Below are 14199 nucleotides of genomic sequence, written 5' to 3' on the forward strand. Positions count from 1 at the left end.
GTCTGGTATTGTTTTTATTTAAGATTTTTCTAAGATTTTCCTGCACACAGAGTTAGTAGATATCAGATTAATAAAATGTAAGTACCAAATCTCTAATTGCTAGGTTTTTAATGCACCCTTCTATAGATACCTTATATTCTTACAGTTTTTGAATAAATATATAATAAAAACTCCTTACAACATTAAGTATTTAGATTGACTTTTCTGGTCCATTTAAAATATACACTATACATATACATTTCTGTGTTTTAAACTATCCCTCCCCATTTGTTAATGTGTACCAGCTGTATAGTGGTTTGTCAGTGCTAAGTAAGCTACTACTTTATCTTACTCAGAAATCTGTTATGCTCTCTGTTAAATATATTGCATTCTCTTGTAATAGCTGGTTTGCACCTAATATGGTAGTATTCAATAAACTGTTTTACTTTCTTGTATGAAAGCACTCAAGGTAAGCACTTTTTTTTAATGACTATTGTGTTAATATTCTGACAACTTGCTCCTTCACTTCTGTATCAGGGTGATGCAATAAAGATGCCAGTTTCTGAGCAAATGGGGTGGAATCCCCGCAGAGTGTGACAAAAACTGAATCTTCATTGTGCTGGTTCTGGAGCATGGTGCTGTCCTCATTGTTCACGTTCTTTTTCAAATTTGCTGCAAACATGAGGGCTCTGAGCAGAATGTCTCTGTTTATACAGTTGTCAAAAAGTAACAGCAATGATGGCACCTAGGATATTCAATAAATAATCCACATTTAATCATTAGCATTAAGTACATCTGTCAAATAAGTCTCCTAACTTTTAAAAATGGAAAGAAGTCTGCACCTAAACCATATAAAACAGAAACCTCATAAGATATCAGAACTCCATATGCTGTGAAAGCATGCCAGAAACTTGCACTGCATGCACATTTCCTCTTTAGAGAAAAGGAAGTGCTTTGAATCTCCAAAATGTGGCTGTCTGGAAAATTCCTATTTGGAAGAGAGAGTCTGCTTTCCTTCTAAGTAATGTTTCTTTTGCCCTCTATGATGATTTGAACGTTTGTATGTTAATACATTTAGGTGTCTGATAGACCAGAAAAGGATACACTTTAACACAGTAGAGAACTGAACATTTAGCTACTTGAATCTTGTTCTATACTTTGAATAATGAAAAGCAGGTAGCAAACAGATTAGCTCTGCCTCTTGGAGACAGCTCAAAAATTAAACTTTGATTTCAAATGAGCCCCTGAATATTTTAAGAATCTTAGTTTGGGAGGGGGGCAGCGCTGTTCTAGCCCCTTACTTTTGTTTTGATGTGACAAAGGATATAATTGAAATAGCACTGTATGCTAGCAAAACCTGAAGTAGCTAACGTCAGATAAAGTTCTGCATGAAGACATAAAGAAATGCACATGGAAAGGCAATTTAAAGTACTTAGTTATAATGGATGCATCTGTGTAAACAGGTGAAGATTTTAGTGGAATTTGATTTTCTTAGGTATAGTACGTTAGATACAGAAACAACTATTGAGAATGGTCATTTATAGGACTGGCTGCATTTGAAGTTTGTAGCCAGTCCTCAAACTATAGGCTGACTGCACATCTGGAAATGAGGTTTTAGGTTGTTTTGAAACTTACAGGGTACCTGCTATGTTACATATGAAGGACCATCACAGTGCCTGTTAGGTTATGTGGTAAAAGCCTTGTCTCTGCAGGCACAAAGGAGCACAGAGAGACAATGGCAGGGAGGGGAACCCAAATACTACCTGCCCCTGCTGCTCCCAGGCCCACCCCAGGGGAGCGATCAGCCTGGCAAAGGCTCATCTCCCCAAGCACAGAGGCATGAAGGCAGGCAAGGAACCCAAACTACACCTTGCCCAGGCTCCTCCCAGGGCCCCATCAGCCCTGCTGTCCAGGTGTGAAACCTCTCATGATGAATCAAGGGGAATAGCTCTCCAGAGTACCTTTCGGACTGAGGAGGGTTACTGCTTAAAGGATGCGTTATGGGATCCAGGGGAAGTTTAGGGGAGGAATCAAAGGTGGAGAAACGGAGGGATCTAGGCTATTTGGAGAGGAAAAAACATGGGAAAATAGAGGAGTGTGGGGATAAAAAGAGGCTGGCCAAATGTAAATAACACTAGTCAGGACACTTGTCTGGCTCTGCCTTTTGCCTGATCAGCACAGTTTGTCCTACCTTCTTATTAAATTCCTTTCCAACGATTTTTCTGGATGAGGGGCTCTATTTTAGGCACCTGTTGGGTTATAGAAGCCTTTGCATCCATGGTGCCAGCAACTGGCAAGACCAGAGAGAGTGAAATTAAGAGTCAGCAACTGGAGGTGGACCATGGGTCAGATGGCCCCTGTGTCTGTGGTGCTAGTGCCTGGAGCGAGTGAGGGTCTGAGTGCCAGTAACTGGAGGGGACCATGGGTCATAGCAGCCTGTTGTCTGTGGTGCCAGCAACAGGAGCAAGCGAGTGTACTTGAGTGTGTGGATGTCGTGCCAGGCTGGCCAGCAAGTAGGTGGAGTGAGCTGGGCTCCAGGTATGTGTGTGTGTGTCTCCAGTGGTGAGGCCACAGGGCAGCTGGCTACCTGGGGTGGGGTGGGGAACCAGGGGCATCCCAGCTGGCTGCCAGGGAGACCATGGGTCTAGGATAGATTAGGAGACCCGTGTGCATTTGTCTCTAAGGGTGAGACCACCAGGGAGTCCCAGCCAACTGCTAGGGAGACTAGGGAGTCTGGGTGTCAACTGAGACCCATTTGTCGATATGGCTGGGGTGTGTGCACGTGCATGCATCTGAGCACGTGGAGGAGTGAGGATCCAGGACCAGCTACTAGATGGACAGTATGTCCAAGGCCAGCTACTGGGCGGGTGTGTGTGTGTGTGTGAGGGGGTCTGAACCAGCAACTGGAGTGAGGCTGCAGGCCTCAGCGGCCTGTATGTCCAGGTGCCAGTGACTGGGGAGACCAGGGATCCAGGGGCCAGCTACTGGGTAATCTGAGGACCAGTGTTTATGCACAGTTGCTGGAGGGATCCACATTGTGCTTGTGTGTGTGTGTGTGTGTGTGTGTGTGTGTGTGTGTGTGTCCCACTGACAGACCTTCCCGCTGATCAGCAGAGAGGGAAACAGGATGAGGGTGGTGGTGCTGTTTGTGCGAGTGCCGAGTGTGCCTGTTCATGCTGATCTGTGTGGCCTGCCATCTATATACGTTGTATATGTGTGTTTGTGTGGGTGCCTATTGGGAATACGTTCTCACCCTTGCTACTGGTTGAACCTGGGATCATGGAGCTGCAGCAGCCTTGCTCTGTTGGCCTATGGGTTTGGCCTCCTTACCTACCACTGCCCATTTGGTGGAAAGAGAAGGTGAAAACAGGCTTCTGCAAATTGTCATGGACTGTTTGGAATGCTACACAGGAAGCCAGCTGTTTTCATGCGCATATGCCCCGACTCTCCCTTTGCAAGTGTGGTATCTGTATTACGCTACAGTCTGGAAGAAGATTAATATGTGAACGAGTGTATACTTTTAGCTACTAATTTTAACCTAATATTTGATAGTAGGTACTTGCTAGAATTTTACTCTTGAGTTTCATATATACTTTTAAAACATTTAAACTTTTAAATGCATATATAGATATGTGTGTATATATACACACATATATGATCACACATATGTATAAATGATAAAAATGTAATGAAATAGCAAGAACCTTACTTGAGCTCTGAGAATGTGTCTTGTCATGGCTGGGTTTGCAGACAGGTTCACAAGTACTTTCAGAACTTGAATCTGAAATGAGAAACATAACTAACTCCAAACTCCAAAAACAGAACATGTGAGAAAAGAAATTAATGCTCCATTATCTTTTTCTCCTATGCTTTTTGTTTTTTCCCCTCACTTGCCCCACCATATTTTAGTGTAGTCCACCATCCTCTGACTTCCCATAACCATTCCTTTCTTCAAGGATGTCTATACAACTTCTCTTTTCAATATATTTTGCTTGCTGAGTAACAGGGTCTGTTATCCATTTACTGCTACTGTACAAGTGCAAACTACCAGCCTTTCTCATTTTTCATCAAAGCAAGGGAAAGGCTCATGGAAAACAGAATCTGCTTTTGTTAACATTATTATCAAACTGTAATAACTCCAATATACTCTCTACTGCCTTTTTATATGAAAAAAGGATGGAAGAATTTGGCTTTTCTCATGATTTTAGCTTTCACACATTTACATCAGCAAATTAAATGACTCAACTCACTTTGTAATCCAGGCTTATACAAATTTTAGATATAGTACAGTACTGATATTTTCTTAATATTTTAAGAGTAGAAGGTGAGACACTGAAAAGAGATGCTAATCTAAAAATATGCAGACAAGGAACAGGATTCCAAAAAAAAAAAAAAAATCAGCTTATTAATTTCTTATACTCAAGAAGTCTAGCTTATTTTTTCTGTTACACTCATAGAGGGGATCTTTCTTGACTAAATGTATTTTCAGAAGGCCAACAAGTATTCATTCATTCACTTTTGCATCTGTGCCCTTCACAAGAGTGACTGAAACACTACATTCATAAATAACTGTTACATGTCCCCATAACAGTTACAGAGTTGCAACTACATATTATTGTTACAAAAAAGTCCCTAAAACACTCAAGAAAACACAAGAAAGTTTGTAAGTGACAAAGTAAGATTTTTTTTTCCCAAACAACCTGAACTCTCATCTCTTGCATTCCCAAAGAGGCCTACAATTTTTCCACAATAGAGAAGTGTGACTTTGTAATCATTTTAGCAGCAGTTACTGTTTTGCAGTGCAAGCTATGAGTGTACTGGTGAGCAGATACATACAGAACTAACAAGCATCAGTCATATTTCAGTGATGACTTGGAGAGGGCAAGGTAAAATGGGTCAACTAACATCATGAATTGCAGAGTCTTTGGTATAGGGAAAAGAGTTCATGGAGTCACTAGCACATATGTACTAAGTACAGATATTTTAAAAGCAAATTCTGTTTACCTCAGATATCCAAACAAGGCAAGATGTATACACAACTCACAGTAGGTAAAATGTACAGAATATTTAAAATACATAGAGGATATTTAAATACTATACTTAAATCTGATCAGAGGCACATACAAACACACCTTTGTACTTTCTCAGATCTAATGTTCATGTTTTCATCTTGTAGCACTAATCTTTTAAATAAACACAAGGAAAAGGTCAAAGGATACTTATTGCACTTAAGTAAAGAAGGTCTGATAAGTTTAGTGGAACTTCACATTCAGGAAAACTAAGTTTGATCTAATAGAGCAATTGAGTGCACTGATATTGATAATACTCTGACAACTTGAATAAACTCTGAATTTTGCCCATATTTGAAGCTTTTCTCTTCTTTCGGTGTTTCTGACAATTCACAAATAAGCATAATTTCCCATTACAGTCAATAGGGTTGCTAGAGATGAAGTGAGATTATGCTGCTAATAATTATTATGGCCACGTACATCAAGTTGTTCAGAGAGTGCACTTCTGCACTCGTGTCTGTCTATGAAATTTATATTTACTATGATCTACTCTGTGTGTATCCAGAACTTCCAAAAAAACCTACTGCATAAGGGAAAAGAAATTCAGAGCTAAGGTAATCGTGTAATTTCTAAGAGAAATTCACTGCTTGGCATGCTTCCCCACAGAGTTTCATGTGTGAACAAAGCCTTTCGCATGCAGATCCTCCTTGTTCTGTGATTTAGTAGCAATGTTTAGTGAGCAGAAGAGAATCCTAGAGTTGCTATAGCAAAGACACAGGGCAATAGCAGTGCACACAGCATTGGTCTCCCACAGCTCTAGCCCAACAGTTGGAGTATCAAGATTCCCTTCCTCCCAAAAACGTTTTTCCATCCAGTTATTCCTCATATGGGAAAGAAATGTGTTATGTAAAAAGATGCTTAGAAGGTACCCTCTCTTCCTGAATTTGCACAGAAAAAGCAATATAGATCCCTATTTTAAGGATTTCATGCACTCTCTGCTATCTGTTAATGAATATTTAATTTTCTAAACACAATCTAAACAATTTTAGAAAAATGGTATAAAGGAGGCAAGTAAAGCAACTTGATAAATGGTTTGTCACAATACAGTACCCAGTACCTGTGTCCTTTCATTTCCTTCTGAAAGCAAATGAAGAAAGCATGGAATTGAGTTTATCATCATATGGTGGTAGTCACTGGTAACAGACATATTTGTCAACAATCTGAGTCCAGCTTGCTGCAGCTCAGAGTTCAGGGAGGCTGACTCAATGTCCTTACAAACTTGCATTATATATACCTGGGGAAAAAAAGGAAGGAGATAAAAAGGAAGACATGTTTTGATACAAGTAGAACTCGTATTCACAAATAGTATCTGTCGTCTTAGCCACAGTAGCCTAAAAATATATTGCATACTGGTGGCTGAAACCATAACCTGATCAAGGCACTGAGAAACAAGCATTTCTTTTTTAATGCACAAATATTCTGTTGGCATAACAGGGGCACACATTACAGAGTCATGCTCACTGACTTTCCCGGAGCATAAGTTGCTCTGAAACCCAAATTGCTTTGACTCCATTCCAGAAGTAGCACATTTACCATAAGGTCATATTCAAAAATCACTTACAGCCATTAAGTTCTTCTTAGATGCTGAGAACAAGCTAAGGATAAGTCTTGGAATTAAATCCTTTCTTCCAACAATTTGGCCCATTCACCAGAGTACTAATCAGGAACAATGACGACAACTGACAAGCAACAAGTATGATTTACCCAATTTTCTTCTGGGTGACAGCATACAACATCTTCAAGCCCTAACTAAGAAGAAAACAATTATTTTCCCCTTTATCAAAGGAGTTGTTTTCTGCCCATACAAATACTTGCTGTTGGCAAGCACTACTTAAAAAAAAGTTGCTCAGGACTCAAGATGCTGCAAACTACTATATACAGTCAGACTGCTCTTTTTATCAAGCTAATGCAAAAGCTACTAAAAATCTTCACATCTGCATGTCTGCGCACGGCCTGGACCCTTCTTGATTTATTGAGAAATCAGAAAAGGACCAAAATGGCTGCTTTTTTGCTGGCTGGCCCCCTCTCATCCATACCTTTTACTGCATTCACCAGTGAGACTTACTACCATTGCTTATTACAGACTATTCTCAAAAGTACTGCCCTCAAAAATTGGTCTGACACCAACCCAGGGGATCAACAATGCTTTTCTCCAGTTCCCTTGCCTAGGGAGTCATGCTAGGTTCAGCCTGCCACTCATCTTATTAAACAACCTTTGCTGATGTTCTAGACATATTTGGAAATGTGTCTTGCCTCACATTCTCTTACTATCAAACCTTAACAGCACGCTCTCTGTTTACTAGCATTTGGTAAAAGCTAAACACAGACTGTCTAGTTTCCTAAGTGTCCTAAGTAACTGGTAGTGATGCAATGCATTTTTTGAAGCTATTCCCTTTGGCCTTGGGATGCACAGATGATCCAGATCTGCTGACTCCTAAGTATTACTAACCTCAAAACATTTTGGCATTTTCCCTTGTATTTAACAACTATGCTGAAAATTCTTTATTATTTCCTATATCCACATTACTTTGATTTTTTTCCCCTTTAGGAAACTTACCTGTATCTCCTTCTGATTTTTAATGTTCATACTCAAATTATTAAGAGCATTTAGCGCTTTTTCTTTAACCCTGGGAACGCAATCTGAGAGCATCCTTCCAATAACAGAAAGGCCATCCAAATTTCGAATTATATCCTGAAACATAAAACAGATATTCAGTAAGATTACTATGAATTTTAAATTAAATGCTGAAGGCCTTCCTCAAATAACGTTTCCATTTCAACACAAACGGAACATCTGAATGAAGACTTCTGGAACAGACTACATCTATTTAAAGTGGAAATGGTGGCAGTTGGTTTTTCTCTACATTATAATTCCATACAAAAATGAAATATGCATACTATTTATTTTAAAACTGACATCAGCTTACAGTATCAAACCACATTTGAAAATAATTTTCATTTGACAAAGACACCAATGGCATATATCCTTCTGAAGAGTTGCTTGTAAAATTACCAAATTTTGAAGCGCTCACAAATTAAGACAGTTCCTAGAACAGGTAAAATAGTATCTGTTATGTTTTGCTTGTGCCACATTAAAGGATTTGATACAGCTTGTTAATTCCATGAAGATGTGCAATCACTAAGCTACCCTTTGGCTTTGCATATATTGCTTCCATTGAAATTAAGAACAGTCCTGCTTGGGGCTAAAGTACATCCTATTATTTGACAATGGCAAAACATCTTTATTTTTAAAATTTGCTTTGCAAAGCATACCTAAATCATTTCAGATTATAAATGATCAAAGATAAATAATTATTGCATAATGAGTTTACAGGAGAGCTGAGCCAGTGAACAGGTCACAGTATCTAAAACCCCTGTCCAAATAGAACAGAATTTCAAGATGCAGCTTTACAGTATTACGGGGAAAAGTTCTAAAACTTTATCTTTCTTGTCCCTTACACTTGAAAGGTTTTTTTTTCTTTTCAATCCTCTCACTCAGAACTCCAACTATCATCCAAAAGCCAGTATAGTGTTTTCAAGAAAATGAAAAACGGGCCTTGAGATTTCATGACATTCCAGCAGTTCTGAGAGATTTCTATTCAGAAAATGATTTTAAGAAGCCAGAGTAGTTAGTATAGTTGTAAGTATCTCAAAACAAAAAAGTGACTTCTGGAGGAGTCATTTGGACATTCTGTCCAAATGTCTACATAATCCACGTATGGGAAAATGCAGAAGAATGTCAAGGAGATAGGCGATGGAAGCTAGCCAGACCATTCCGTGGGAAAAGGAGCATCAACAGGGCACATTGACCCACAGTCACGTGGCTGAGCCTGGGCCAGTGTGGCACTACACCTGGGCTTTGAATCAAGACTAGCAACGAGCTCAGTGTGCTTACTGTGCATGTGTATAGTACATAAAAACCTTCTATAGTGCCCCCCCGGCGTTCCTCACCACAGACCGATGCTCAGCGGTGCCAGGGACTCTCCTGCTCCATTACTGCCTCAATCAGGAATCACTGGGGAACCCCCGCTCAGACGCAGAGGTAATAAACACTCAGTATTGACCACAGTGTGCCTTGTGTTTGTGTATCTGCCCCCGCCGGGAGGCCAGGCATTGCCCCCACCATACCCTTACAATCCATTTTGACAAAGAAATGACAAAATGGATGCATATTTTCCTCTATAAAGGCAGGAAAATATGCACCCATCTAAAAGTCTTCCTGTATCATATTTCCAATTGAATTGAACAGACTTGCATAGTTGGAAAGTTGCTAGGACGTAACTGGCACACAACTTTGTAAACATAAGAAATAGTTTAAATTATCTGAGTAAATTTCAGACCTGATCCTGAAAGCTGCAAGTATTTAACCCTTCTCAAATTCAACCCTTTAACTGACATTATCTTACTTTAAGCAATAAAAGATAAAAAGATGTTTATAGCATTTTTACAATACAGAACTCTGTACAAACATTAAGTTGTACACAATTTATACAAACATTAAGCTTACATAAGTCTTGGAAGGCAGGTAGGTTATATTATTTGGACTAACAGAAAATTAAGGCATAGACGTAAAATGGATGTAAGAACACAAAATATCATTGCCCTCAGTCTTGTGTTATTGTTATGAAGAACAGCACCTCTCATTTTCCAAACTGGCATTGAAACACTATTGTTTGCTATAAAACAATACTTACTTGATTTATGGAGAAGGCAGCACTGTTGCTGAGAGTGATTAAAGCTTGCTCTTGAATTAATGGATCATCTGTGGACTGGAGCAAGTGAATAAGTTTCTGCAGATCATCAGCATCCATGGTATGGGTTGATTCTGGAGGATGGTTGTCTGTCAATGTTAAAAAATTAAATGAAGTACTTGATATCAAATTTGAGACACTTCCCTTAGTTACCACTTAATCTTTCACAATGCGGAGTTTTAGCTCTTGGCTGTAGGCCACAGTGTTCTACATTTTCCTGTAGCCAACCATCATATTATGGCAAAAAGATTCTGTTTTACAGCAGAAGCGGGATTTCAGGCCCTTTTCCTGAGCCTTTAACTTTTTTTCAAAGTAGAAAATACAAGGAACGCATAGTAACAACTTGGGATATGTTATTCTTCGGTTAACCAACAGCAGACCTTCCTTCCAAAATAATTAACAATATTCACCAAACATGTAAAATTTTCCTTCTGTTCTCTGCAATGAAACGTGGGAAACTGTCTGGAGATTGTAGGAAAAGGGACTAAAACTTCCGACTTGCCGACTGCTGCTTCCAGAAATTGGGGCTAAGGCCATTTTGCTAGTACACTCGGGCGTATCCCGGTCAGGGTACTCAGCCCTTTTTAATTCCTCATATTTGCCGCCACCATTTCACCATGCAAACACCTTGCTAATCCTTTGAAAAGAAGGCCCGAGTTAGTTATGACTATCCAAGAGCTGGCTTGAAAAAGAAACAATTTTTTTTTTAAATCCTCATCTGCCTTATGACAACGAACAACACTGCTGTGTCCTCGGCCTGCTGCCCGCGCCTGGCGCCTCACCTGAGGGCGGGCCGCAGGGCGCCCCCGGGCCCGGGCCCGGGCCCGGGCCCCGCCGCGCCCGCCGGCCCCCGCCCGCCGCCCGCCGCCAGAGGCAGTAGCCGGCGCCGGCCGCCAGCAGCAGCAGCAGCAGCGCCAACGCGGCGGCCCTCGGCGCGGCGCCCCGCGCCTCCCCCATGCCCGGCCCGCTGCCGCAGCGCGGGGCCCCGCAGCGGCCGCCCCATCCGGCGCCGCCCCGGCCCGGCCCCTCGCGTTTCATCACCTTTCCGTTACCGGGGGGGAACCGCAGAAAGTAAAAATACTATGTAAAGTTTTAATAAAATATAGCAACGTGTTACAAATATATACTGAAAAGCCCTGCCCTGGGGGAACGTGTAGCCGCTGGCCAAGCCCTTACCCTGCTGCTGACACCGATGCCTGCTGGCGTTAAACGCGAGCGCCGGCCCGCGCCTCCTCCGCCGCCCGTGCAGCCGCGGCGCTCCCGGACACCTGGCACGGCCATTTCGCAAGGTGCGGGCGGCACAGGCCGGACGGCTCTCTGGGACGGCTCACGCCAGTTAACTGCCAGATACGCCCCCCACACAGCCTACTGTTACACGCAGCCTTTCTCACACGCACGACATGGCGGCGCCGGGCCGGGGTCGCTGGCGGGGAGCGGGCGGCTCCGGCGGGGCCGGGGCCGGGGCGCAGGCCCGCGCGTTGCCAGGCGACCGCCGCCGCCGCCCGGCCCGGCGCCGCCATGTCGTCCCTCAGGGACGCGGGCCCCGAGCTCCGAGCCTACTTCAGGCGCCACAACCTCCTCGGCATCTACGAGGTAACGGCGGCGGCCTGGCCCCGCGCTCCCGCCGACCCCGTGAAGGCGAGCGGCAGCAGGAAACCGCCTCCCCCGGCGGCCTGGCCCGCGCCGCCGCTCCGCAAGCAGGCGCCGCTGCTGGCGGCGGCGGCGGCGGGGGGGGGGGGCGGGAAAGGGCGCCTTGGGCGCTGCGGGCCGCGCGTCGCCCCGCGGCCTTGCGCAGCCTGCGCCGCCGCTCTCGCAGGCCGACGGGCTTCACCCGCTCGAGTCGGCGGGACCCGTTAGCATCCGTGGGCGGGAGGCGACGCCATCCATCAGGAACACCCCCCCTCAGGAACACCTCCCTCAGGAACACCCCCTCAGGAACACCCCCCTTCAGAAACACCCCCCTCAGGAACACCCCCTCAGGAACACCCCCCCTCAGAAACACCTCCTTCAGGAACACCCCCTCAGGAACACCCCCCTCAGGAACACCCCCCCTCAGGAACACCTCCTTCAGGAACACCCCCTCAGGAACACCCCCCTCAGGAACACCCCCCCTCAGGAACACCCCCCCTCAGAAACACCTCCTTCAGGAACACCCCCTCAGGAACACCCCCTTCAGGAACATCCCCCCTCAGGAACAACCCCCCTCAGAAACACCTCCTTCAGGAACACCCCCTCAGAAACACCCCCATCAGGAACACCCCCCCAGGAACACCCCCCTCAGGAACAACCCCCCTCAGAAACAACCCCCTCAGGAACACCCCCCTTCAGAAACACCCCCCTCAGGAACACCCCCTCAGGAACACCCCCCCTCAGGAAAACCCCCCCTCAGGAACACCCCCCTCAGGAACACCCCCCCTCAGAAACACCCCCCCTCAGGAACACCCCCCCTCAGGAGCACCCTCCTCAGGAATACCCCCCCTCAGAAACACCCCCCTCAGGAACACCCCCTCAGGAACACCCCCCTCAGGAACACCCCCCCTCAGAAACACCCTCCTCAGGAACACCCCCCCTCAGGAACACCCCCCTCAGGAACACCCCCTCAGGAACACCCCCCTCAGGAACACCCCCTCAGAAACAACCCCCTCAGGAACACCCCCCTTCAGAAACACCCCCCTCAGGAACACCCCCTCAGGAACACCCCCCCTCAGGAAAACCCCCCCTCAGGAACACCCCCCCTTAGAAACACCCCCCCTCAGGAACACCCCCCCTCAGGAACACCCTCCTCAGGAACACCCCCTCAGGAACACCCCCCTCAGGAACACCCCCCCTCAGAAACAACCCCCCTCAGAAACACCCTCCTCAGGAACACCCCCTCAGAAACACCCTCTTCAGGAACACCCCCCCCAGAAACACCTCCTTCAGGAACACCCCCTCAGGAATACCCCCCTCAGAACTGGCGCCGCGGCCCTGTGCCTGCACCAGCCGTGGTACTCCCGACCCTAATGCTGCTGGATGCTGGGTGTAGGGTTGATTTTTGCTCTTTGCCTTCTGTTAGTAGCATTCTTCAAACAATTTATGAAGACTTTAAACATGGAAAGTTAGGTGGAAGATAATTCTACATCTTGATCCATGTTTAAACTGAAACTGTGACCAGAGCAAAGGTGAACAGTGAACTGCTTTGGCACCTTTGCTAGATTTGCCTAAGTTTCTTAGTTCTAATTTAAAAATACTTTATTTTTAGACTTTAGGTGGAAACTTGAGTGTGTTCAGGAGCTGGATGCTCTGTTTTGAACGCTGCAGATACAATCTATAGTTTTCTGTGGCCTGTAGTCCTGTCAAAGGCGAAGGTGGCCATGGACCATGTTTCAGACTTTGGCGGGTTGGGTATTGATTGGTGCAGGAGTAAATAAGCTTTCACAAAATGCGAGAGAGTAAAACTAGGGGACATTGTGAAGGACTAGGGGGCAAACAAAGCTGGGTTTTGGCATTTGGTTTATTAGCTGATTCTCTCTCACATTGCTGTAATTTCTTCCCTTTTTACTTCTGTAGCATTTACCACTGTCTAGTTCAAAAAATCAGCTGTGTTTCAGCTTCATTAGCACAATGGACAATGCGCAAATAAAAGTTTAAGAGACATCCTGGTATTTTTAAGCTACCAAAAATAGACAGAACTTGCAAGCAGCTATCGCAGCCAGGATTTCCATGGAAACATTAATAAGGAAATCTTGAACCAATTAGTATAATTATAGAGCAGCAGCACCAAGCAGACTATGAGTGAGTACCTCTCACGAGAATCCTTCTCTTGATTGTTCTTTGCTTTTTTAAGCACAGAAAAACAAAAGATAAGGTGTAGCTGCATAAGGTGTATTTCTTGCTTCAGCACTTCAAAAATAGCTCGTGTGTACATTTCCAAGCAAAAGCTATAAATACCTTTGGAATAACAGTAGCATTTAATTAATAACTAAAAATGAAAGAATTAAAGTTTAGATTAAAGGGAATTTCTTGAAGGAAGAAACCAGTTACAAAATTTGCCTATTTAAGATCTTTTAAAAGACCTTTTAAAAAGGTCTTTTAATATTTTTCCTTATTTCTTAGGGATTGATGCTAACCAATATCCATATTTTTAATTTGTTGCTTTATTATATTTTTATTGGTTTATAAAGTCACAGTATGCCTGGTGAGAAGATAAATGAGATGATACTGGTCCTGATATTATGGAACATAAAAGCTAAGCCCAAACCCGTGAACATTTATGTATATTCTGTTGAAATCAAGAAGAATAGTTATGGTTCTGAAATGGCCGCTTGCTGAAGGCTTGGTTTGATTAGGCCGTGGTTTGGACATGGTGCAAACGGAGTAGTCATGTCCAGAAAATTTGGGATTCCCTACTGCATCTGTTT

The 14199-nt window shown here is 44.0% G+C and overlaps 2 protein-coding genes across 2 annotated transcripts in view; one reads left to right on the forward strand and one right to left on the reverse strand.

Annotated features, from left to right (window-relative positions):
* Nucleotides 1-10756, reverse strand: ARMC10 (armadillo repeat containing 10). Its single transcript, XM_067316740.1, has 6 exons — nucleotides 10582-10756; nucleotides 9743-9888; nucleotides 7606-7740; nucleotides 6106-6282; nucleotides 3689-3760; nucleotides 1-724 (listed from the first exon to the last, which is right to left on the reverse strand). The coding sequence occupies exons 1-6, from the start codon at nucleotides 10754-10756 to the stop codon at nucleotides 470-472; spliced, it is 960 nt and encodes a 319-aa protein (XP_067172841.1). The 3' UTR covers nucleotides 1-469.
* A 561-nt stretch (nucleotides 10757-11317) lies between these two features.
* Nucleotides 11318-14199, forward strand: part of FBXL13 (F-box and leucine rich repeat protein 13) — a 104897-nt gene continuing 102015 nt past the window's right edge. Inside the window, 1 exon segment of the mRNA XM_067316775.1 lies at nucleotides 11318-11392. Coding sequence (XP_067172876.1) covers nucleotides 11318-11392 — 75 coding nt within the window.

The sequence above is a fragment of the Apteryx mantelli genome, chromosome 1, assembly GCF_036417845.1.
Source record: "Apteryx mantelli isolate bAptMan1 chromosome 1, bAptMan1.hap1, whole genome shotgun sequence".
Taxonomy (NCBI): domain Eukaryota; kingdom Metazoa; phylum Chordata; class Aves; order Apterygiformes; family Apterygidae; genus Apteryx; species Apteryx mantelli.